The sequence below is a fragment of the Columba livia genome, chromosome 5, assembly GCF_036013475.1.
Source record: "Columba livia isolate bColLiv1 breed racing homer chromosome 5, bColLiv1.pat.W.v2, whole genome shotgun sequence".
NCBI lineage: Eukaryota > Metazoa > Chordata > Aves > Columbiformes > Columbidae > Columba > Columba livia.
Window position 1 is genome coordinate 58,465,650 of NC_088606.1, and position 26,602 is coordinate 58,492,251.

At 39.5% G+C, this 26,602-nt stretch overlaps 1 protein-coding gene across 15 annotated transcripts in view; it reads right to left on the minus strand.

Moving 5' to 3' along the window:
• Positions 1-4,168: 4,168 nt before the first annotated feature.
• The window catches only part of GALNT18 (polypeptide N-acetylgalactosaminyltransferase 18), a 334,832-nt gene continuing 312,398 nt past the window's right edge, over positions 4,169-26,602 (minus strand). For 11 of the 15 annotated variants that reach the window (XM_065066196.1, XM_065066205.1, XM_065066195.1 and 8 more), the window contains 2 exons: positions 20,863-21,027; positions 4,169-4,650 (listed from right to left, as the gene is read on the minus strand). In XM_065066196.1, coding sequence (XP_064922268.1) covers positions 4,504-4,650; positions 20,863-21,027 — 312 coding nt within the window. In that variant the 3' untranslated portion in view covers positions 4,169-4,503. Of the gene's footprint in view, positions 4,651-14,890; positions 15,067-20,862; positions 21,028-26,602 lie in introns of those variants that run through there. The other 4 variants (XM_065066201.1, XM_065066209.1, XM_065066202.1 and 1 more) reach the window with 2 other exon arrangements.

A 26,602-nucleotide genomic window follows, 5' to 3' on the forward strand; every position in this document is an offset into this window, starting at 1 on the left:
AACAGAAGATTGGGGCATATTTTTAGTATCTCCCATTTAATTGTGAGCATTTCAAGAGCATTTCAAATTCAAGTGGTAAAAGACTTACTCTTTGTTATATAGCTGAACAGTGTCTAGGAGAATATAGAAAATTATAAAATAGCAGTAAATAACAAAAAATATAATACACAGAAAACCATTATTGACATGAGACTGAAGATAAGATGTAGTTTTTGGTGGTTTGCTTTGAATTGGAATTTCATCTGCAGCAAAACTTTCACAACTGGTATGAGAATCACTGTCACATATGGGCGCTTTAAATACGAGTATTTCATACACTCTCTGGTTGTGGTTTTTTAAATTTGTGTGTTTTGTTTTTTGTTTGTTTATTTTCAGTTCTAGAGCAAGTAAAGATGAGGAATTAAGACACTGAGATACAAGTGATTTTAACAATGGGAGAAGTTAAGGGAACTGTTTTAGCCCAGATGACAAGCTGAGGCTTACGGTGTTCTCTGTGTGCTGACAAGAGCTTTCTCTTCCTCGTCCGTCCTGGCTGAGCGGTGACAGTCCTGTGCAGCCAGCGTGCTCTGTGCTGCTCCTGACCTTTGGGAACCAGATTTTCTCCACTGCACGTTTACTGAGTAGCTGCCTTTGGCCAAGGGGGTGCGGTTTTGTGTCCCAAAGGCTGAGGTGTGAATAGCCCCCTGGGTTGGGCTGGGCAAGCTGCCTTCCCTTAGAATGAACCAGTTCATTGCATGCTGAAGCAACGTTGGTGGTCAAGAAACAGATTTCTGGCATAACGCTATTTATAGTTACTTTTGCTTTCTCTGAGAGACTGCAAATAGTAAGATGCAGACATTAACACTTTGTGAATACATTTAACTTCCCATTTAGCTATAGCTTTATTCAGCATAACTGTAGATAAGGGTAGCAGCAAACAATCATTGGAGCTTAAAGAACATTATTGAAATAAGTACCAAGGCCTCGTATTTGTTCTGAAACTGTTTTATTTTCAGGGAATACTGTTTAATTTAATTTTCTTGATAAATGAGTATCACAGTATCACAGTATGTTAGGGACTGGAAGGGACCTCAAAAGATCATCCAGTCCAACCCCCCTGCTGGAGCAGGAACGCCCAGGTGAGGTCACACAGGAACATGTCCAGGCGGGTTTGAATGTCTCCAGAGAAGGAGACTCCACAACCCCCCTGGGCAGCCTGTTCCAGTGTCTGTCACCCTCACTGAGAAGAAGTTTCTTCTCAAATGAGTGAGCAAGAGATTGCTGGCTAGCCGTGCGCTTGGCTTATGGGACACGCAGGTTTAGCTGCCAGAAGAAGGAGGATTTTGTTGAGCTTTCAAGTAGTAAGAAAGCATCAGTGCTGTTTAAAAAAAATTCATACCACCCATACAGACAACCACTGACCAAGGATGTCAGCAGACTTTAAAGGGTAAACGTAACCTCTTAGTACTTTCTTTTAGATCTGAGCAGTTGTCATCTTCTAAACTGTGGTTCAGGGTTTCCTTAGAATCTTTCTTCCTGTTAATAGCCAAATGAAAATTGCATTTACCTCTGGCCTTTTGCAGGTAATATTTGTTGGTTTTATATCTTAAGATGGAAATATATACGTTCTTTCAATTGGGAAATTCTGTCCTATCATAAATGCACTTCAAATGAGGCTACTTCACTGGAAATAATATATTATGATGAAAAGTATATTTCTGTGGTGTTACAAGAAGTTTTACGATGCCTGTCACAAAGATCCCCTTCTGAGACTGTGCATAACGAGACCGAATTCAGGTAAAATAGTTACTTCCACCTTACAATGCAAAGCTAATTTTAGTCAGTAAACAAAAATACATTGCTTTGCTGTTTCAGAATGTGAATGATATTCCTGAGCATCATTTTCTGCACTTTTAAAGTATTTTCAAGCAAGGTGTGTGTGGGGGGATTTAAGAAACACTGTAGCAAATCAGCAAGAGAGCACGCTGTTATTCAGAAGCCTTAGTGAGTGTCTCCTGAGCCTCTGTATTAGCACAACTATTTTCTATTCTGGTTTTGAGAAGATATTCTGACTTATACCTGTGGAAACCCTTTTACAGTAATTTGAGCAAAAATTTAAATATGATGAAGTTATGCTCTCCATTTTTTGTCTGTGTTTAAAACAGATGTAGTGTTGAAGGTATTCTGGATAGCACAGTGATCAAATTGTGATCCAGACCTTTCATCTTGTTTCCATGTTTGTTTGTTTGTTTGGCCAGTAAATTGCACATGAGTGTGTACGTGAGTGCTTATGTTTCATATATATAATGTTCGGTGGTGTACATATATACACACGCATATACATAATGTAGGGTATAACAGAATTGTGGTGCATTCTATTGATGTGTGACCTTGAAATCTCAGTGTTTCCCTTTCTCTGTACCTCCAGCTCAGCATTCAGTGCTACCCAGTATAGAATGATGTGTGACAGCTACTTGCTTAATTATCATTTTGCAACTGCCTCTTGATACAATGTGTATAAAAAAGGCTCAGTGAAGGGTGTTGACTGATTAACTTCTTTTTAGCAAAGGCATAAAAGGTAGAACAACTCAGGCCTAATGTCACTGGATTAAATGCCTCAGACTGAAATTTGGTCTTTCAGAAAAGAGGAAACCAGAAATAGTTCTTCTAATGCTCATAAACACCCCGTAGTGACTGTTTAGAGGGCAGCAGGCCTGTCAGAACCAGCGGAGGCTGATTTGATCCATACTACTTATTTTCCCTTATGACTGCATCTCCATGCATTGAAGTCTCCGTATCTTTGCTGAAAGGAAGCTTAGTTTATCTCACGTACTCTCTACGAGTTCTGTGCTTGTTCCTCTGTCTGAAGGTGCAATTTCCTCCTCATTCATACAGAATGTCTGTGAAAGATAAATCCGGTTGGTCAGTGTTGGAAGCTGGGAATGCTCAGGGTGTCCCACGGGGACGCTGCATGTGCTTCAGTGCGCAGGACTGACTTGCGTAGCAACCTCCTCCTCCCCCTACAAGATGGAATTAAAGCTGCTGCGATATCCTGACACTCAGGTTATTATGTTCTAATTTTAATGGGAGTTACAGGCCTGAGTGGCCTCTGAAATTGGTCCAAGTTCAGGTGTTCAGCCGGTCTTTATTGGCTGTTACTGTTTTCCTGTTGTTTGCTCAGCATTTTCTTCCCTGAGCAGCAGATCTATGGTAACTATATATAGCAGGAGGAGGAACACATATAATTAACGTGCCACATGACTTATTAAACAGTCATGAGGAACAATACTGCTGTCTGGTCCTGAATGCGAAACCAGTCTGTAAAAGACAGTTTGGCACATAACCAGCTCCAAAAGAGGCTATGACTGTTACTTAAGGTAACAAACAACAGAATAAAAAGAACAAATAGAGTAATAAAAGAGAGGGGATTTACATACAAATGAAAGCAACTGGAAATAAAGAGGCCAGTAATCCCAGTGCTCTGGTTTATCTCATCAGACTGTTCTGTCTTCTTATCCCAGTCTTATCTGAGATGACGTGCAATGGCACTGCGTTCACACCTCCTTGCAGGCAGGCAGAAAGGCAGAGTGAATTCAGACTTCCATACTTTTCGCTGCTGCTCTTGGATGGAGACATTTTGATCCAAGTGTGTGGCAGCCAGAGAACAGTGCATTTGGGGGACAAAGAAAAAATATATATATCTTGTAAGAGCTACAAAGAATTGGAAGGGAAGTACAGTTGTTGAAAAGGAGCCCAATCCACTGAGAAACGTCTGGGTTTTTTGTGTGTTTTTCTTTCAGTAGCTTCTGCTTTTCTCTTGTAGCTTGGTCTCTTTCTTTTCAATTAATTCTCTTCCATGCCTCACTTGAGCCCTGGGGTTCTCTCTGTGGTTTTATTTAGTACTACTGGTGAGGAAAAGTGTGTGGGTTTCTATTATACACCTCCACACGTCCCACCCCTACATTTGCACAGCAGTAGCTACAGTGGTGCAGACAGGTGTCCCTGGAGGGAGGGATGAGAGGAGTCCTCCCTCGCTGTAGCCGCTGTGAGCAGGTAGGATGATCGACCACAAGTCTGGAGAATACTGATTCTCAGCAGCTACTTGCCAAGACCAGGCCTTGGTTAATGAAAACAATGAAACCACCGCTTAACTTCCAAATGGATTTCCATGGAGACAGCTAGGCAGTAATAGTGTTTGGACTTTTTTATTCAATAAAAGTTTGAGTTATAAATATTCTCCATTTGTTTCCTATTTACAGTTGTAAAATATTTTAGGATAGCCTACCCATCACCTGTCATTCAACGTCTCTATAAATGCCATGAAAACATCGTTGTGAAATAAAAACGTCTTATTTTCAGCCCACAAACCCAATTAATTTCCACACACGCACAAAATAAACCCAAAGGGACAAAAGAGAGTGGAGAAGGAACTGGGCAGGGGAGGCAAGAGGAATACAGTACAGCAGGCAACAATGCAATATTTGCTACACAGTAGCAAAAGAAATGGGTAAAAAATTGAGTCTGCTATGATGACAAGCTTTTCAGGACATTTGTTATAGACCAGCGCTGTCCAGTGCATTTCTGAAGGACAAGTTGAAATCCAAATTCATTTTCATTGTTTTCCTGCAATTCCAGGCAGCGCTTGGATTTTCGGTTCTGGATTGGACCTCCCTTTAAAGATAAGAAAAAAAAAGAAGCGTTTGGATTAAACAGTGTGAACTTATTGCACTGGTATTGTGTGATAAAATAGAGAACATTTCAATGTCCATCTACTGAAGTCCACTGCTACTGTGAAGAACGTTTCCGTTACTAAGCACTAGGTTGGACTTGGAGTGAAGGTTCCCTTTGTCACCAGCTGGTTTCATTTCTGATGGGATTTAGAACAGCCTCAACCGCCAGTTACCATCTCAGCAAATGGGGTTTCTAGAACCGAGTTGTGTTTCTGGCTGTGCTATTTAACCATGAGCCAAAAGCTTTCCCCTTTGCTTCCGTTCCCTAGTTTAGTGGCTCTGCTGCACCTCTGAAATGCCAAAAAAAGGCAGAAGAGAACAAGTGCCTTGGCCGTGGGTGTACTGTATGTTGGATAAAATGCAAAAAATTCTTTATTCTTTGAATTCTGAAATGAACTGTCTTTTATAATCTTACATTGCTAATCCTCAGTATCAAGTCTGTTCCAGTCTCAGCTTAACAGTGCCATATTAAAGCCCTGTCTTCACTGTTAAACTGTAGCAAATCTTAAATTGCTGGGGCTAACACACAGTTAACTATAGACCTCAATTACAATTAAATCATCATGTAGGTGACTTAAATGGTATTTTTTCCTTTGATTCTGATTTTGGTTGGTTCTTTCACCCTCTCTCCTGTCTAATAAAGATAATAACTAACTTGTATACATTAGTGTCTGGGAAGACTCTTTCAACCTATACAGAGTAATTTACATGTAAGCCTGAAAGTCTGTCTTTCTGTAGAGTACCTTGGACTTGTGCAGTAGAGAATTACTGGCTTTATGTGCAAATCGAAGAATGGAGTGTAAGTCAGTACAGATTAGTACAGCTGAAGAATGGAAAGAGCAGTCACATTTAAATTACTTATTTGTACAATGGGAAAAAAAATAGTTGCTGTCAAAAAAACCCACCACCAACCCAACCCCATACAAAAAAACTCCACCTCATCAGTTTTGTTCAGGACTCTGTTATACAGTCATAACTGTGATAGATTTCTATTATAATCGCAAGGATATTGGCATAAATCCCACAGAAATGCTGAGTTTGCTCTTTCAGAGAAGGCTGTTTCTCAGGCAAGGGTGGCTTGTGCCGTTCCGTACAGGTTCTGAGTCATTCCACCGGGTGACTGTGGGGCCTCCTCTCCTACCTGTAATACTTCGTTAAGTACCTTCTCCGAGAAGCGACTTCTGAAAACATTTTTGTGCTAATGAACTGCAAAATGAGGTTTGAAAGCTCCAAGTTTCGAATATGGCTTTGGGTAAGAGTGAGAACATTTTTAGAATAATCCACAAAATTCAAAATACGAGGCTGCTATAAATCCTCCTTGGTAGGCCTATGTGGAGTCTAGATACAATTTTCACTGATTGCTTTACTAGACAGATGGGCATACAGTAGGCATTTTAATATACCTCTGTGATGAAATGCTGAGTGAATGCATTTCCCCACTGCTCTATAACTATTATTGACATTCATATCCATAATGGTAGTTAAATTTGGGTGTCTGGTGAGAGCATAAACTCTAAGCTATCTATAAGCAATAAAACCTGACACACAAGAAAATTGAAGAAACTGGGACAGGAAATTAGTCAAAGCTTTATTATATGTTATTTATTCCCTTATCTTAAACCCAGCATCCCCCAACTTGCTTTGGCTTTCTAAAGCTCACTGTGGTGAGGTGGTGTTTTGTTGTTTGTTTGGGTGCTTTGTTTGGCATTTTGTTTGTTTGTTTCTCAGGTGAATTCAATGAGCTTTGAATTAGGTCCTTCAGATATAAACCACTAAGGTAATGGATATTTTCTAATTGCCAAAAGAAACCTGTCAGATAATGTGTATGTCTTGGGGTATGTTTTGGTTTTTATCAAAACATTTGGTTTCTATTGTTAATGAAAACTACTGGTTATGGTTTTTGTCTACACAGAGTCAGTGTTGCATGGCACCCAGGGTCAGCTCCCCATGTTTGAATTGTCAGTTACAGTTTACCACAAGTGTTTCACCCAAAATTAAGATCAACTTCCTTGCCCTTTCAACTGATGCTGGATGTGCTTGTGTTGCTGTCATTTGAGTTAACTAGTTCTGTATCTCTCATGTATCAGTTAGTTCTTGTCTTAGTTTTGGTGTCTGAGATCCCCAGCTCAGATCCTGCACCAAGAAGCAGGAGAAAGAAGTTGTCCCGCTTTCTGTCTTGTCAGAAAACTAACCAGTTATGGGAGACTCTAGTTCAGCTCTGTTACTTGCCTGATTTTTGGACCTGGGATATGACTCTATGTATGGTACTTCTAGACCTCTCCTGTCATTTCTATCTTATTAGCATAAGTGAAGGAACAGAACTAATTTTCTCCCTTTTATGTAAAAAGCATGACAGCTAACCCACAAGTGTTTCCTGGGGACAGCTCTTGCCTCTCCTCTCTGCCCAGACCCTGTAAAATGAACTCTGTGGTGTCCATCTTGAGAGCAGTTTTTGTGCTTATGGAGAGGGATGAACTGGGGTGCTCAGGTCCAGCTGGTTCCAGCAGCTGGGCTGGGGCAAACAGCTCCTTTGTTGGCTGCTCTTCCTGAATCTTACTCTTTGGTGTCTATTTTTTCTCCCCAAGGACTGTGTGGGGGGCCTTTTCACCATAGAGCTCTGTTGGGTAGAGGAGGCCACAGCACAAAGTCTTTCAAATACTGCTTTGCTGAGCTGGAATTTCTTTCTGCCCAACTCCCACTTATTTCCTATGGTCAAAGGTTTCTTTCACTCAAATGGGCCCAAATGCCTTCTGTTGCCATTGAGGATTTCAGGGTAGAGGAAGGAGGATGTTCACAGTGGAGACAACGCTTTTCCTCTGTTCTAAATCATCTAGAGCACACGTAGGTATTACAGCAAATACAGCAAATGTATTCATGCAGAATACTTCAATATAGGCAGCTACGTAAACAAAGCATAAACCACCCTCAGGAAAAACAAAAGCAAGCAAGCAACCAACCAAAAACACACAAAGAGCCCACCCCAATCCTTCTCTTTTTTGATGTGCCCTCATGTGAAATCTGGCCTCTATTTAACAGAAACAAGTGACTCAGGAGATAAGAAGCCGGGGAAGCTCTTTTCAATGTGCTGCGAAGCTCTCTGCGTACCCTGCTGCGTACATTGGGGCCTGCTGTATGGAACATAAAAGAGACACTAAAGGTAAGTAGTGGCTAATATGTGTGAATTGAGTGTGGTAGAGAACACGGGTGCTTTTAGCAGGATGATTTTTTTTTCCCACTAAAGAGAAGTATAAAGGCTCGAGTGAGTCCTGTTGGAACAACTTAGCTCCTAAGAGATGTGAGGTCTGTGCAGAACCATGGCTTAATCCCTCAGCGAGGATGCAGTCTGCACAGCTTTGCTTCCTTCCAGTCAGCATATAAATGATAGAGTTGCCCTGCAGTACAGGCACAAGGGTTTGGGTGGTGCTTTCTTAAAATCTGTTGTTAGTTTACGCAGCTGTGTTCATTGTTTTCCTCCACATAAGCCTGATGCAACCTGCAGTATAGTGGTGTTGGTCTGTGATCTCAGGGGCTGACAGTGCACCTGCTATATGTTGCAAAACCTGAACTAGTGAGTTACTCTGCCATTAAAGCACATGAACTGAGTAACTCCAGTGAAAGCAGGACTGTCACACTAACACTGCGTTTTGCCACCCTGACTGGTTTGGCCTGCAAATTACAGTATTCCTGAATGGTTTCTGCAATCTGTCATCATCATTAGCATTTGGAACCCTAAAGCCAAAGGCAAAGGTGTCCTTTTAGTTAATTCTTTTTTTTTATAACCATTTAGTAAAACTTGTTTAAAATTCTGGCAGGCATGTTTATCACTCCCTCAGCAAAATGCTTTATTTTAACACTACAGGCTAAATGAAAGGCAAGTTGCTTATCTGGTTACCTTTCCCCATCTTACATAGACCTCTACTTGTCCAATTTAAATTGATAGCCTAGGGTAACATCTTTAATCATGACACATAAAATGTAACTCTATAGGCTGAAACAAGTTACAGAGGAATTCTGCCACACTGAATGGAATTAGGATTAAGATCATTGATGATGAGAAGGCAGCTCAAAGGCAGTAGGAGTCTCAGGAGGATAAATAAATATCCAGGTCAACTATTTTATAAAAATAGCCTGAATGTGACAGTACTAACAAGTTTGACTGAAAACTTGATGGGTTTTGCAATGCAAATTGAAGCAATTCCTGCGAGAAGCACAAATGCTCTTAACTCCTTCTGGTAGCCTTGGACACACATAAAACTGATGGAATGCTTCCTAAGTGTACTTTTAATGTCAGTGCTGTCTTGAGTCACGCATCCTCTATGACCAATAGCTACTGCAATGTGCCGTAACACCCAGTGCAAAGCAATACTTTTGACTCCATTTAGATTTATTGTACTTTCTGCATAGCTGCCATACTTAAAGGTTTCCTTTCAAGTCTTTCATGAAAGCAGAATTTGTCCAATAATATGGCATCCAAGAACACCATTTGATGTGCTTGCAAACCCTTGCAGTACAAGCATGGTCCAGCATGTTTGGCAGGCAATCCCGTGCCACAGTGTAGCACATAAAAAACAACTTGCTTTTAGGAAGTGCAGCACATCCCAAGCATATACTTGCATATTCTAGGTTAGTGCTAATAAGCTGTGTAAAGTCTTTGCTTTGCTCTCGAAACAGAAACTGTTCTGTGGTGTTTGTTTTGCTTCATTGGGTGCTGGTGGCCGCACGGTTCCCAAACCTGCTCCTTCCCGTATTTGTTCTGCAGGACAGTAAAGTGAGGGGGGTATTCTCTGGAATGTTGGGCCTTGCAGAACCGGCCTGAGTTGAAAACTGTCAAAAAGTTTCTCTAATGTCTTCATGGCACAAGATGCCATAAGCAGTTTCTGTAAACTTACACCTAGCCAAAAATTTCTGAACAGCTCATGAGTTTTCTTGCCAAAAATGTCACCTTGTGGTTACTTATCCTTTGTGCTGACAGGCTTTTTAAACCAGATGACATTTTACTGGTCACCGTGTAAAACCTTTTTTATTTCTGGCTATATTTAATAGAAAATTACTATTATCTTTACTTTCTAACTTTCTTCAGTAAGAATTCTCTTCAGCAAAAACCAAGTAATTTTCTCTTCTGTGTTCCTCTGAAGTCAGGTTGCTAAGGTTATGTTTTGAACAAAAAAAAGTGCAGGAAAAGAACGGAGATGCTATTTCACGTAGTTTAGGTATTTTAAAGGAAGGGTTCAAATGTGGATATGTGGCATCATTAAAGCTGAATAAATAATTCAAAACATCTAATTGACTCGGTCATTTTAGTCATCGTTTGTACTTGGCACATCTTCTAGAAGTGATCCATGACATTGCAGTAACTTAGGGTAGGCGTGATAGGTTCTGTGAGCTGTAAGTGTTGTCCTGGGTTTCCAAATTTCCCAGAAAAACCAATGCAGGAAGGAAAAACAGGGACCTGAGGTTGTTGCTTTAGACTGAACCAGAGCTCCATAAGGCACTAAAAGCTCTTGGACACGAAACTTTAGACAGGGTTTAATCACTTGTAAAAATAAGGGATATTAAATGAACGCTGGAGTTTGTCAGCATTACTGAAAATCAGACCAATAGCTCTTTTTAACAGCTTACTAGGAAGCATACACTTGTATGGAGTTTTTGCTCACCATATTAACGCTCATGGTTTTCTGCCTCACAGAGAAGAGATTTACCTCTTACCAGCTTGGCTAAACATGGCTATTTCGGAAAAAGAGTCTTACAAGGTTAATAAGTATATCCAGTCTCATATCACATATTCTATATAGGTCGTTGCATTCACTAGTGTGTAATTTTCTATTTGTACCTCAATCAGTGACCTCAAATATTTACGTGTTCCCTCGACCTTTGAGGCAGAAACTCTGATTGTCACTATTGTGTTGATACATTTGAATTGAATTATGCTGAGCTGTATGTAACGTAGGTAATGTCCTCTTGAAACAGAATGCGTGATCTTCTCATTCATTTTCCCAGAACACTGGAGTAAATTTTCAGTGATGGTTAGTACACCAAATTTACTCCTAAAAAAGTTACTCTATTTTTACAAGTAATTTTATTTTCTATGTGGTTGCTTCGGTATGGATGTTGCTGCAGTGAGAAAATGTTCATAAAAAAAAGGTGAATAATTTATCCCATACAGTAATTCATGTTGGAAATACTAAATTATGTGATTGAGTTTACGGTTTCTGCTTTATAACTGTATAAAGGACATAGGTATATATAGGTAATTGATTAATGCCTTCTCAGATCTAAAGCAGTAGACAAATTGGTGCTCTGTAAGTGAAGGAAACTGGATCACATACTACTCATGGTTCAGATATTTCAAAAATTAATGTTAGCTATTTGAAGTATTTCTCAGTGAAGTATATTGTTAGTTTTTGCTGTTCTTCAAAGGCACTTGGTTCCTCATGTATTTGATACGACTACTGTGAAAATCAGGTGCATTTAACTGCTATTGTGTGTATGAAATACTGTACACAGCAGTATTGTACATTTAAAAGGTGTTGTCTGTCAGCCATTTAGATCACTATTTACAGCTGGATAGGCAAATGAGAATCTATACCAGAGACTTTTAAAATGTTAATTTATTTTTCCAATACTAATCAAAACTAATTGCTCTGTACAACATAAACTGAGGTGGAGTTACAATAATGATCAGCCAAATGGTTTCTTAAAGCACTGCACTGCACTTGGGTTCTATTGCCAGGGAGCCATCCAGATACTGGTCTGACATCCACTTGCTGGTACCCAGTGAGTAAATACTGTGAAATGTCCTCTGACAATGGACTTAGATGCATCATTCAACAGTTACAACAATTTCACGTCTACACCATATTTTGTCTTATTCTGCTACCAAGACCTCTGAGTGAATGTTCAGATTTCAAATCTTCATAAATGCTGAATTTTTATATCGCTGCAACAAATTTTCCACACTGCAGCTATGACAAATCATATAATGCAGTTTTATCTGTATGTCTAATCCAGGTTTTAGTAACTATTGTACTGTGCAATCACTTTTGGTTTTGTTTAATCTAGATTGGCTACACGAATGCAGAGCAGTCTAGGTTCTGAGCACAGTCCTCTAAATGTGTAACAGTTAAACCGTCAGGATGTGGAAATACACAACACTGTTAATTAAAGTATTTAAATAAAAGCAATTAAACCTGGCAAAAGGCAATGCAGTTTCATATGGTTTATGTAATTGGAATAGAAAACAAATTACAGAGAAACAGCGTAAAAATCAGAAATGGAATGTATGGATTTCTAACTATCAGTAGTATTTTTCACATATATATATATATATATATATAATTTTATCACAGATTATGAAGGCCCATTGTTAATAGCAAGATTAAGGAAACAGTTACTCACAAAAAATAAATTGAAGCCTTCAGTGAAATACAAAGCAGCTCTTCAGGATATGATAGCACAAAATGCATTTTACAACAGAAAATGGTGATAAAACTAAGACAATTGAAGTGGGCTTTGGAATGGAATACATGAGGCAGACTAGAAAGATCCTTAGGGATTTCTCAGAAAGTAAACACAAATCATAACTGTACCAGCAGCGGCCAGGAAATCTTTCTCATGTAGTAGAAAAACATCTGCAGAAACAAATATTCTAGGGATACAATATGATTTTAAAAATTCATTATTTAACTCTGTTTCTAGGGGGGCTGGGGGAGTGGGAAGTAGTTTAAAAAGGGAATCTTGTATCCATAAATAGCCCTGGTCATTACGGCTAAAGGCAGAATTTACAGCTGAACATATTCTTCAGTTTTGTTTTGGCAACGAATCCAGATGTTGATATATTAGGTTGATCTTCTGAGAGCTAGGATTACCTAATCAGATCTTTGCTTTATGCTGTGCAGCTGATAACGATGAGCATGGCTTTTCTGACTACAGCTGCTGTCCTGAGTAACAGGTGAACTGGACAACTCATTGAGAAATGTCTTTTTGAGAACTGACAGTCAGAAACGAGCAAGTGCTAGAAATCTGTATCAGTGAGAGATGATTCACTTGTTGACATTTCCTGATTTTTAATTTTTTTTTTTTAATTTATTTATTTTGTCCCTTCTTTATTTAAGGTGATGCTGTTGGGAAGCGTCTCTCCTGCATCCTCCTTTTGCCACATCCTGCCTCCTGTCATACCTGGTAGCATTCAGAACACTGTAAATGCAGAACCCGCTACACCAAGGAGTCACTGGCTGCTTATTGCTCTAATTTCTATACTCCAAAGTCTGGAATTAGAACTTAAGAGGTATTTATACGCTATATAATTAACAACAGCAACTCCTGTATTTTATACTTCCTTCTACTAGGCAGGTGTGTTAGATATAGGAAATTCTTGTGTTTCTTAAACATCTCTGGAGCCTTGAATTAGACCTGGCCTACAGAATGGAGTCCAAAGGTGATGCTCTGCACCAGTGTTTTCTGCAAGGTAGTTTTTGCTCGAACTAAGAAATAGAATTGTTTTCCTCATAAAATCTTTTTTTTCATGGGTTGTACCAAACAGTAACTGCCTGTGTAGAGAAATGGTATTATGACATAACTAGGAAAAAGATGGGAGTGCTGGATACATTTGGTTTATTTGCATGTTGTACAACTGTACTTTGTGAAAAGGTTAGAAAAGTTACCTTTTTCTCTTTCATTCTGAGATTACATATAAATGACTTCTGCAAACAAGTCAGGCTTGATTTATCTGCCTTGATCTAGGCTTGCTTCCAGATGTCTAAAGTAGAAGACAGAGAAAGGCAACAAAGACACTTTAAAGTGTGATGGAATATTCAGATGGTGGGCAATTAGAAAATATACTGAAATTAAATAAAAATAGGACTTTCCTTAGGATGTAAATGAAAATTAGTGGGATCTGACTTCAGTGACCAAAAGTATGCATGCCTAGGGGAAACTGGTAAATGAACTTTCTAAGGAAAGAAAGGAGTGTTAGTTAGAAATGTGCAACAACTACTGTGATTTATGTGGGTATAGGAAACGTTGAATTAACTGTCAGGGGCATCAATATTCAATGAGTGACTTGATGTTTTTAATGGGCAGTGTTAATTTTAAGAGTGCTGATAAAGGAACTTTTTATAGATATGCTGAGAGGATCATTCCGACAGATCAAATCTCGGTCTTGGTGAAGAGAGCCCATTGGGGTCAGGAAGGGAATCCTCCTCCTGGCGTCACAGGGAACTGCTGGCTCAGAATAGAGCTTATTTCTGTGAAACAGCAGCTCAGAAAACTAATGCAAAGAAGAAAAGTTCATATTATTATTATTACCAACCTTAGCATAGGGGGATACCTAGTTCACAGCCAGACAAATAAGAAACTCCTTTCCACACAATTAGATAACCCTAGTTTTTTATGTTTTCCCTAAGAAAGATGATTTCCCTAGACAGTTTAGCAGATTCCCAAACATTTATGGGGCTTTGATGAGAGAAAATACGCATTCCTATGTCTTTGTGAGATAGAATTCTTACTAAAATGTAACGCCTTTAGAAAACAAAAATACTGAATGACTTTTTTTTTTTTTTCTTCTGTGTGGGTGTGGGTCTAAGTTTTCCAATCTGAGTGCTCAATATGAAGGCTTCCTAACTCATTTTAACCCAGAAACTGAACTGTTTGCATTGTCATTATATGCTTATAATTAAACCTATCTCTAGACACCAAAAAATACATTAAGTGCCAACTGAAAAGTAAGAAATGAATTTGCACTAGTATTTCAATTAATCTAACATGAGAGTTAAGGTTGGGCTCTTTGGGACTTTGGTCACAGTATCTAGTTATTGAAAATGGCTTTTTCCCTAGTAACCACACAAATCTGTTAGTTTATTATAATTTATATTGGGCAAGGAATGTCCTTGCAGCTGCAGCACAAATCTTGAAGTTTACTCAAACAGTAAAGGAAATCTGTTTTCTGATCTCTTATACTGAGTTTTGTCACTGTCAGGTTCAGAATACCAGACTTGAGGGCCTGATCATCTCACTGAATATCAGACTCTCTTGTCATATATATAATTATTGCATCCTGATTTAATTGCCTTCTAAGTGAACTTCTTTCTCACGTATTTGCATCTCAGATTGTAGGGTGTTACTTGGCAGCCAGACCTTGCAAACATGCATATTATTCTTGTCTCCATGGGAATTAAACATGCAACTTCTGCTGATTTGATCAAGACAGAGTTTTATTGTTTCTAACTGCCCAGACAAAACCCCAAAGATGTAGGCTAAAGGTAAAAATACTTCCATCCATCTCCCAGCTGAGGAATGCAGAACCCAAGAAGTGATTGGTCCAGTAATGCAAAGTGGGGCCCAGGAACAGAGCTCAGATCTCCTGAAATGCAACCAGCATTGGTTATCAGTACAAAACTTTCTAGATTTGGCCACTGTTTTGCATGTCTGTCATTATGATGCCATGCTGTGTCTTGTTGGCAGCAGCTGTCATCTGCCATTTTTGGATGGAGCCTATCTGGACATCTGAATTTAGGAAAAAACAGGTGGAATCAGAACAAGTAATTTCTTTGTAAATAAATGTGGTGTTTAAAGTTATATGCTAAAATATGCAAATAGGGTATCTGTTTTGAAGGAAAAACCTGGGTATGTGTTAACTTCTTCTAAATTAATTCAGCACAAGTGTCTGTGGAGCTTAAATGTAGTCCTCAGGAGAGTAAATACTGCATAATGTGATATGCTGGAAAAGACTTGAAATGCACCCACTAAAAGCTCGTTTTACTGCTCTGTTCACACACAAACTTTCTATCTGGTAAGTTCTACACCTTATTTGCAAAGATTAAAAGGCACTGCTAAAAGAGTACTCCAAATAGGAGACTAAGGTTATACAAGGAGATTTTGGTTACCACTAACTACAGCAATAACTACAAGCAAATTCAACACCAGTTGTTAAAACACAATATTATACAGTAATATTTATATTTAATATTTTTTCTGCATGTGTTCTGCATATACATCTTTCATGTTGAAGTCAAGTGTACAAAAATCGAGAAAGACTGAATGATTTTTGTACTTCTCAGTAATTCCATTCTGCATAAATGGGACTAGAGTTTGTAGGCTTATAGTAAGATACAGTTCAAGGCGTCTGAAAAACAAATAACTCTAATACACCTGCTTTTAAAAATTATTGGTTAAGTTGCTTATTAATTAGAGACAAATTTACTAGAGCAAGAAGAAAATTAAAACATTAACGATCACTTTGTCTAAGCAGAAAAATGATTCGTGTTCCTCGTTCTCCAGCTGTAACACCTCATGCAGTTATCCAGTTAGTTAAACTATTAAGTACAGGCTAACTAGGGTGATATTTGATCAAAGATGGGCAAAGAGCAGCTAAGTATAGAAAAAAAGTGCTGAGGTACTGGGCCCATACACCAGCACTACAGTTGTCAGGAACAGATTTAATTTATAGCGTCTCAGGGCAGCATAAGCACTCCCTCTGACCACTTCTGAACCGGGAGATTTCCTGTGGAAACTGCCAGCACTGTCTGGAGTCACAGTTCTCCATAACATGTAAAAGCAACGCTGGCGCAGCAGGTGGAGGTGAGCGCTGAGCCCCTGCCGTGAGCTCGGCCATGATTCTCCATCCCTCTAAATGCAGACTCTTCTTACCTTTGATGGCAACCATACTGTTATTTGACTGACTTACTTAAAATAAGAACTTGCTCTACTGAAAAGAATTCAACATGGACCAGCCTTAAAAGAATTAATCTCATAGGTTTTTAGCTCTGCCTCATGTCCTTTCTTACACCTCTTTTTATGCGGAGTCCTCACCTGTCAAGTTCCTCACAACAGCAAATAGTGACAGCGTAGCTAGTCTGGTTCGAAGCATAAGAAACAGTCACATCCCTATCTGAATATATGGAGACACTTCAAGATAAAAAGTACAGAAAAACATCCTCCCTTTACCTTTGTTATGCTGCTGGAGGAGTCCTAACGTGCTGGATGACCTGCTGTCACCCAGGTGACCTGTGTAGGGATGAATTGCACTCACAAGACAGGTGTTATGTCACAACGGCCTTTCTGTTAGCAATAAACCTGAGAGATCAGCCAGGCAACTGAGAAAGTTCTTTAAAGAAACAAAACAAACCCTAAATCAATGCTCCACCACCCCCGCACCCCTCCAAAAAAATCCAGGTGACTGCAACATTGAGTATGTAGCAGTTCTTAGCAGACAGAACAAACTGAATATCATCAGCTAGTCAGTTCAGACAAGCACGCTTTTGGCCATCGGCAGTTTCTGCTGAAAGATGTCCCAAGGAGTTACCTGTCCAGGTGCACTGGCCTCCATCTCCCACATCCTGGTGCCCCTTCTCTGTCACCCAACAGAGCAGGTAAGACAATCACTTTGGCAGTGCCAGGGACAGTGACTGTCACACACGTGCTGCTGACTCTTGTGTCCCACAAGCATTTGGTGACACAGGGACAACCTGTGGCTGCCAGCACACTGCCTGTGCACCCACTCCTTGCCATAGGGAGCTCAGAGGGTGCAAGCAGGATTAAGTCTTTTATACTAAATAAATGGGAACTCAGGGACAACTGAGCTTAGTTTTTGCTTTTCTCATGGTTCATGACACCAGAGCAGGTTCCTTGATATCATGTTTAAATTCGTAGTTCAGCAAAATTCTGACCATTTTACTGCTTCTTGTCTCTATACTCCCTGTCTTGTGTAATTCTGGTGATCACTTACTATTTTACTATAAGGTCTATTTTTGTTCTGATTAAATGGGAAAGTGGTGAGACACACTGAACTAGATGAACTGTGAAACACCTAGAAGACTTTTCAGCATAAAAGTATTAAAAAATAAGCATTTCCCCAGGAGAAGACTTGACAACCAACCTTAATAATAAAATTCTTGAACACTACCCAGTTGATGGGAGACTTTTCAGGACTCATTTACATAATTTGACATAATTACAGTTACAAACACTTGAAGAAGCCTTGGAAGAATGTCACTGAAGCCTACGTTTTACTGGGCCTCATTGCATTTGGCGGCTGTACAGAGCTGTGGAGCATGGAAATTTGCTCAGATAGATCCTGACTGCACAAACACATGATACAAGCTTGGAATGCTCAATGCAAGTTTGTCCTGTACAGAAAGACACCACAGTCTCCCCGGCCTCTGTCCAGTCAGCCAGCAAGATGTATAATGAACGAAGTTTGAGGTACTGGTGGTAGCTCTCTGAGTGTCCATTGAAACTCTGTTTTGTCCACCATGTAGCAGAGGACATCTGGGTGGCTGACTCCAGCTGCCTACAACTGAAGGCAGTCTTAAAATGTTAAAACTTTAAAACGGTGTAAAAGATTAAATTTTTAAAAAAAGAAATCAAGTTTGATTATATATACATGTGTATATATGTGTATACACACACTTCTAATCATACAAAGATGCAAATTAAGAATTAAATAATTCTGTAATCTACAGAAGCAAGGAGACAGCTAGCTGAGGACAAGCCCTGTGTTCTGCTTTTGTCATAAGGATTTCTCTCATCATTATATTTCAGCAATGCAAGGGAGGAGGAGGATGGGAAAACAAAGAATGCTTTTTTTCAAAAAGCTATACAGTCTTCTGTCAACTAGACTGAAGTCCATTTCCCACCACAGACTATCATGGTGTGTCTCAGAATATACCGTGATTTGCAGAAGAATCAGAAAGTCTCCTCATTCAAATTTTCAGATATGTATCTGGAATGCAGGTAAAATACTGATTTTTGTGCTGGTCAGGGAAATCTAGTTCAGTTGGTTTAACCCCCTTTGGTTGTTAAGTCTGTTTCCCATTCCCCTTCTGAAACCATTCTCCACTTGCACTGCTATATTTTTAAGTATCTGTATCATCAGACATTCTTGTTAGATGGCTAGAAAATCCAGAGAAGTCCAAGCATAGTTGCAGCTGAAGGAAAGTGCTATAAAAAGCTGTGGCCAGCACCTACATTTTAGTTAATATTTCACCAACTTCAAGACTTCATAAGCATCAATACTTACAGTCCTGCTTATTTGCAGTAGTTCTGCTCACTGCATAATATGGAGTAGAAATGTCAGAGCTTTACAAAAAGTAATAAAAAACACTCTTTCCACATAGCTTGCAGCATATTCACTGGAACATCCTTTCACCAGACTAAATGGGAGCATTTCAGATAGAGTTCAGCAGTTGATCGCGGCAAGCCGTGATTACCCTAATTAGCCTTCTTCTAGCTCACAGAATGTACATGGGGCTGTGTACCATGCTGTATGTTGAGAAATAATGGCATTTTAATTGCATTGGGTATTAACAAAATCCTTTTTGAACAGAAAGCTTTTAATGATTTCATTTGTCTCTTAATTTATCATAAGGAAACAACTAATTAGCTTTCACTTCTCCTGGGCTGAAATTTTCTTTGTAGAAGACAAGTGCAGTCCATAGAGTCTCATTTAACAGCACTGCACCTTCATTGGGAGATTGTATTTGGAACAGGGAATGGAAATACAGAAAACAAACCTAATGTAGTTAAATACCATTTTTGAAGCTTTTAAGTGTTCACTTCTCAATGCATTGTTACTGCTGCCCCCTCATCAGATCTAACATAATCAGTATTACAAAATAGCAGCAGTATCCTGGACTGGAAACCATTAGTTGTCACCAAAAGGTCGGGTTATACAGAGCAATCACTGAATAGGTGGACAGTACTAAAACGTTACTGAAATGCTATTTAAATAAATAAGTTAATTATACTTCTTTTAAATGGTACCAAAATCTAGTACTGAGATGGCCACAGTGGGTCCCCCACCTCCCTCATAACAAGATTATTGTTATAATTTGAGAGAAGATATAATTAAAACTCTGCCCTTGAGGGGACTAAAAGCAAAAGCTGGGATGTCTTTCCAGGTTAAGGATTTAAGGTCTGCTGCTTGAGAGCTGCCCTTTAAAGACAAAGATCTGGATTACTTTCAAGTATAGATACAAATTATGTTAATAGCATACTTTACTGATCAGTGTCCAAATGGTCTCTGCACTAAGATAGATGCTAAACCGTTATTACCAATGCAATATACTGATCATGGCTGTTAAGTCAAAGAAAAAGAAACAAATGAGTTGGCAGGAAAGATGTTTGCAAACCCACATGGACGTTACAGAAAAATTAAATACAGGAATAAAATGACCTCATTCGTGAGCCTCGGCCCATGGGCTGGAGCACACAGCTACATCTGTAGACTCAAAACTGCAGAGGAGCAACTGTGACCAGCCAAACCAGCACTAGCTGTTGTGTTTTTCCCAGAAGCTAAATCACCTGCTTGTTTAGAAAATATTGTAATTTTGGTTTATTTATCAAAAGCAGGTACCTAACATGGTGAACTTCCAATGTCTTAATTCTTACCTTAGGAAAATCTTACCTTCCTTTGAAAGACCAAGTTGGACTATCTTTAGTTTCCAACCACTGGAACATGTTTTGTCTTCAGGATAACCTATGTCCCTCTGTGGAAACCCTGATCTGCTTTGAGTCACCTGGCCACTTCCTCCTAGCTGAACCAGAGTGATCTCCAGAGCATTAGACCAGTGAACATGTTTCCTAGTCCCAGAACTTTTGTGGCTTCTTTATAGTTCTCCCTCATTTTTCTAAATCAGTTATGAAGTGTGGACACCAGGCCTGGACTCAGTGTCCTGTCAGCATTCTCATCACTGTGAAATCACTTCTCAGCCTTTGCACCTCTTCTTATGTCTCTCTCACACTCACATACACATAGAAGCTTTGCCTTCTAAAGTAGGGAGCTGCTAAGTATTTCATTATGAGGCTGTTAAAATCACTGACCCATTATACCCTTTTCTCAGTTGCTACTTCAAGACAAACGAAAAGCTTTCTGTTTCTTGTTCCTAAATTGCTTACTTTGCATTTGACTCTACTAAAATACCTTTTTTGATTGAGGTAAGTCTGTAACGGTACTCTGTCTTAGAAACAATTCATTGTGAGCTCAGAAAATACTATACCAGTTTTATAACCTCTTGAGATAGCTGACATTGGGATCAAAGGCACAGTGTCCTGGCAAGGAAAAGTCTGATTCTGTTCTGTTAGTAAACAGATTACTCACACTTCAGATACAGAAAAAGAGCTTTTGAACTTTCTGTAATGTCTGCTGAGTAAGAATTACCTGAGTAAACTGCCAGTAAAGCTTCATTCTCTTGGCTTTGGCATAATTGCATTCAATGAGCCTGGGCCTGCTGTTCACATCCACCAGGCATCTGTTGTCATCATCGTCGATAGTGGGACTCAGAACACCCACATGGAGCTGCTGATTGCTTGTGTAATAAACATTCTGCAACAGGAAGCACAAACAAGATTTGTGGCCTCTAGACAGAAGCAGCACTTTTTCCAAAAAGCTAATGGCAAAGATAAACACGCTGAATAGCAGCAGGCTGACCCCATAGTGACTTCTAAATTATTTCCTTTCATGCAGGAAACAACACATTTTAAAAGTTGTTCTAAATTAACCACGGATTGTTAATTGTTACCAACAAGTAAATGTTGGCTAACAACATAATAGGAAATATGCAAGCAAAACTGATTTTTGTCTCATCACAGGCCTTTTTACTTCTGTTTCCTATGGTCATGCCCTGTGGGTCTTCAAAGAGCAAGATACACGCCCTCTAGCAAGAAGCAGGATTAGTTTGAGTATTGCCATCAACTCTGATTAGACTGTTTCATCTGAGGATAATAGCTAACTGGAGAGGTAAGGAAAGAGAACAGCAGCCCAGCAGTTCAGCAGGAAGGATCTCAATCTCCTGTATGACAGAAAGATAAATGAAGGTTTTCTACAATCAAATGTTAAATTCGAGGCAGCTAAGCGGAATCCAGTATATACAATAAAAAGTTATCAGCAGTTGGTAGCAGACAGATACATGGCAGGAGAGAGAACAGAATGACTGTGTTTTGAGCTATTTGTTCTCATTTTATTTTTTATATGTCAATACACACAGACATAAGAGACTGGAAAAAGGGGCCATATACTGGCTGCTCTGCATTTCTAGCAAAGGAGTACTTTTGTTTGCCTCAGTGTTCACACTTCTGACCAAAGGCATGAGACTGCTACATTACACAAATTCTTTCCACTCTGTTTGACTACAAAGATACATGGGAGGTTTCTCTAGAAGAAAGAAAAAGAAGGGGAAGGAAGGTGAACTTGCCAGACAGAGTGGGTAGCGTCCTCCTGAAGAGAATAGATTACATATAAGCCCAGAAAGTTAACACAGGACTATGCTGGGATTGTCAGTTTGCGAATCACAAACACAATAAATTTTGTGAAAATCAGACCTTTTTCTTGAGAGCACCATTGAAAAGATGAAATGGCAACATGATGCTTTAGAGCAGGTGGGTGTAGGGCTTGGACAACTCCCGTGGTGTTGGAGTCACAACAAACAAGAGCTGGATAGAAGCACCAAGTTAACACCCCTGTCATTTACGGTATCCATTCTATACGTCTGTAACAAAAGGGGAGCTAGAAATTTTGTTGCATGTATTTGGGAATCTTTTTGTTCCTGGAGGTTGATGGTCCTATCTCTTGGTATCTGTTCATTGTTGGTGTTGTAGCTTGTTTTGTGTGTGCACATTCTTATTTGTGAAAACTATGATAAAATATTCATTACAAATAGGACAGAAAGCAGAGAAACAAAAGCAACCAGGACTGAGCACAGATGTGGGACCATCGTGTTAAAAAAATACAAAAATAAACCAACAACAACAAAACCCAAACAACAATGAATGCTGAAATCAGTCAATGCGGGGATAAATACAGATCAAAACAAACAGTGTTTTGTTTCCACACAAGATTGTGTCCCCTGTTTACTCTCCTGTAACACACCCAGGGCAGATCTGTAGCAGATGCAAACTGACATAATTGCATAAAAGTTAATGAAGTTGCCATTAATGGTTTAAACTAATCAAAGGTTTGACCCTCTTCATCAGGTTTTGTTCTGTTCATCCCACAGAAATAATAGCAGAAATGCGAGCTGGCTGAACCAAGGTGAGTCTGGGTTTTTAGCACCTGAATAAAAAGTTGAGTAGTTCAGTCCTGCCTTACGGGACAAGGGTAAATAAAAGGACCCAACAGAGCACATTTCAAAATAGTCGGTTATTGCTGATTGAAGTAAACCCTAAGAATGGGGAAGGACAAACCAGGCCACACCCCAACAGACTCCATCCACAAGTTAGATAATGAACATTCCTGCAAACAGAACTGATGCTTTAAAACAGAAATACACACTTAAAATGTGCTTTTTAGACAGACCAACAGCGACCATTTTAGATAGGTTTAAGATCTAGGCAGATGCTTTTTCTGGAGAGAAACTGAGGTAGTGATAGAGCAAGGCGTTAAGATCAATGTGATCTTTAATGGGGGTTGTTAGGACACATTGACTCTACAGATGAATATTTTGTTGCAGCTCATTTGCCTCTTACCTAAAACTACTACTAGAAAAATGAGAGGGAAACTGCTGCTTATTTGCATTTTTTACTAAGAGGAAGTGATTTGTTAAATCCATTTTTTTCAGCACCTCCGCACCACAGAAAACATGGCAGAAGAAAATCAAAGGCATTTGCATTTTTTTTCTTTTATTTTCTTGAAGGTACACATCAGTCAATGAGAACGAAAGAGCGGGCCTGGCTGTGGCTCTGAGAAGCGCACACTATAGCTCAGGGTCGGCTGTGCAAAGGCAGCGCTGTACCTGCAGACCCGCGGGCTGAGCTGTTGGAATGAGTCTCCCCAGCCTTTCCCAGGGTGGCCGAAGGCTCCGGGTGATCAGCTCATCCTCCTGGATTACACAAGCACAACTCATAGGGCAACTCCACCAGCTTTTTGTTTTGACATTAAATCAGCAGTGGTTCAGTGTGAGCAGCTTTCTGGGCAGAAGGAGAATGGTGGCTCTGGCTGGGGGAGGGAATGACTCAGTTCCGTTTGTTGGCAAAACTGTACGCAATTAGAATTATAAAATGCAATTATGCCTAATGGATTTAATTAGCAGGTTGTTGCTTATCTTGAGAGAGCTCACCCTACCTGCTAATACTGCTTCATTTTTCATTGTGGACCAGTTTAGAAAAAGAGGTGTGAAATCTCGGATGCTCACCTAGTGCTGGGAGAGGCACCTGTCAGCTCGTAGGTGGCGTCTAAAAATGGACTCAGACTGAAACAGACGGTGGTACGCTGGGAGTTAGTCTGGCTAACTGGGCTCTTTCAGGATGTTGCTTTGATTATCCGGTAATATGGATATTATTAAATTATTCTATATATTAATATTTTGGTGTCTTATCCAGTAATACCATATCTTATTTCAGAATTGAAAACATGGCACAACCTGGTAATTTGATTGCTGTGCTTTTCTAATAGACGGACCACATCAAAAGCACATACCCTCTACAAATTCTACTTGAGCAACATGCTGGCAAACAGCAAGGTGTCCGTCTGGGCTGCGCTTGGCCACAAAACTTCTCTTAAAACTTACAGACAGTCCCAACCCGCGAATGCAACAGTCCCTGCACTGCAGGAACTAACACTAACTATGCCAGGATGAAGGGAGGACGTCTCTTTGGTAGAATTAACAGAATTAATTATTGGCACTACTGGTTAATGATTTTCTAGTCTGAAACCTAAAGATATTAAACATCAAACCAGTTAAGCCCCTCTTTAAATAATTTCATATATTAAGAACAATATTGTAATTGCTTTCACACTATATGTCCTTGTTTCTTGTTTGATTACTTTAATTTTCCTGAATACCTTTTTAGGTTTTTCTGGTGGTTGGTTTTGTTTGTTTGGGGTGTGTGTGTTTTGTCTTTTTAAGATGGCACTCAAATTACCTTTCTGGAGTGGGCTGTAGGAGATTAACCAGCTGAGTTACATGAACTGAGTGACCATCCCATAATGTACTTATTAGGTATGCACATATATATCTTTTTATTGATAATATTTTAAATGACCTTCAAGTAATATAAGATCTTACAGATTAAAACTATGTTCATGCTTTATCATCTTATGCATAGCCCTATAAAAACCAGTTTGCACTTGTGATTTAAATAAGTTGTTAACTAGATAAATGGCCACAGCAGCCCTTCTTCAAGAGGAGGCTTTAACAAGCATCAACAAGTGCGCTCGCTGTTCTGCAGTGCACTTCAGCACAAAATGGACAACTGAGACGCTCTTGTTTAAAACACTTCACAAGATACAGGCAAAGCGCATTTTACCAGCACATTTGTTCCTACAGTATTGCAACATCACCAGCAACTAACACAACAGGATAGACGTTTTGCAGTAATCTAGGAAAGTAATTTTTGAACAGTCACTCCAGTACTGTCTTAGAAGCCCAGATACTGAATATTGAATATGGACTATTAAGTCATTAGCATAACTTTGAAAATTTTACTCAGAACTTGGGCCTTTCATTTCTGCTAGAACAGCAAATGTCCCAGCAGTCTGTGTGCAAGGGACTGGAGACTCAATAGCCAAAAATGTGCTTAGTTCTACTGAAGCCAAGACAGGTGCTGTGTGCTGATTTACAGCATTCATTCAAAGTCGCTTTGCACTTTCATGGAAGATGCAGCCTCAGCAAAACACCACCACACATTTTCACATCACCGTCGCAGCCTGAGGAGCTACTGAATTTCCACAGAAAGAATCTTGCTTGGATGTTGCTACAAAAGCACATGATTGAAAAAACCTCAATAATTCCCTTATTCTGTAACAAAATAAACCTCCTTACATTTCATTAGTCTGTTCTAGCCCACAGCACTTTACCATTTATTTCTTTCACTGTAACAGCATTGATGCACCACTCTGTCTCCTGGGCAACTGGCAGGGAGCACCTTTGTTGTGGAAAGCGGTCAGGTTCACCACAGGCACTTTCAAACAGTGAAACTACAAGGATTCAGCATTACTGCCAGTTAGAAACTCTGTAAAATGGAGACAGGATTTGTGATCCACAGCGTCAGGGTCAAGATGGGACCTGAGCCTTAAGCATTTCCACACCTCCAACCCCATTCCCAGCAGGTGTTTCCCACACTGTCCTTGCCCTGGCCTGGCCCAGCTGCATCCAGTCTCCCCTGCAAGCCTGGGGCTCTCAGCAGACTAAAGTCATGCAAAAGAAGTTGTTCAAAACAAAACCTGGTGTTACTAATCTAAAGATTTACAGCAAGTACATGGTTAAAATAACAAGAGCTTCATACCTGGCTGTGAAGAAAAGCATCTGAGTTGGCTTCAAAGCTTGACATAGGTCTCTGCCACACACACAGTGTCTCTTGTGTTCTCAAAGAACAGCCGCACAATTAATCACCTTCATAACCAATCTTTCTCTGGACCGTAAAAGGTGGGGTTTTAGTTTGGGTTTGTTTTGGGGTTTTTTGGTTTGTTTTTTGTAAACTCTTCACATATTTTTTTAATATCTGCTGAGAGATTTGGCTTTCAAACAGCTTGTGCCTGTAAAGTGATGTCCTCCAACTGAAGAGCGAACTATTCCATAGCTTTCTTGAATTTATTTTTATTTCCTAGAATTGTCCTAAGGCCATTGCTTCATTTCCTGTTTGCTCCACCTAATAACCGCTTCGATTCTTCACATTAAGACAAAATAGAAGATGAGCAAACTGAGATTGGTATCACATAAAACAAAGTTGTTCCCAAAATCTTCACAAGGGGAAAGACTGAGACTAAAGGTCTAGTTGTTATTTTTTTCTAAACAATTTTTTTAAAGAACAAAATATATTTGTCCCAAAAAGAAAATTTGGTGTCCTAATTGTTTTCCCCACCTGCATTTCAGGAGAAGGAATTTGCTGTATGTTATTTTCTCTATTTAATATTCTAAGCCTATCTTCCTCTGAAAATTTGCCTGAATATCAGGAAAGCTTCCAAT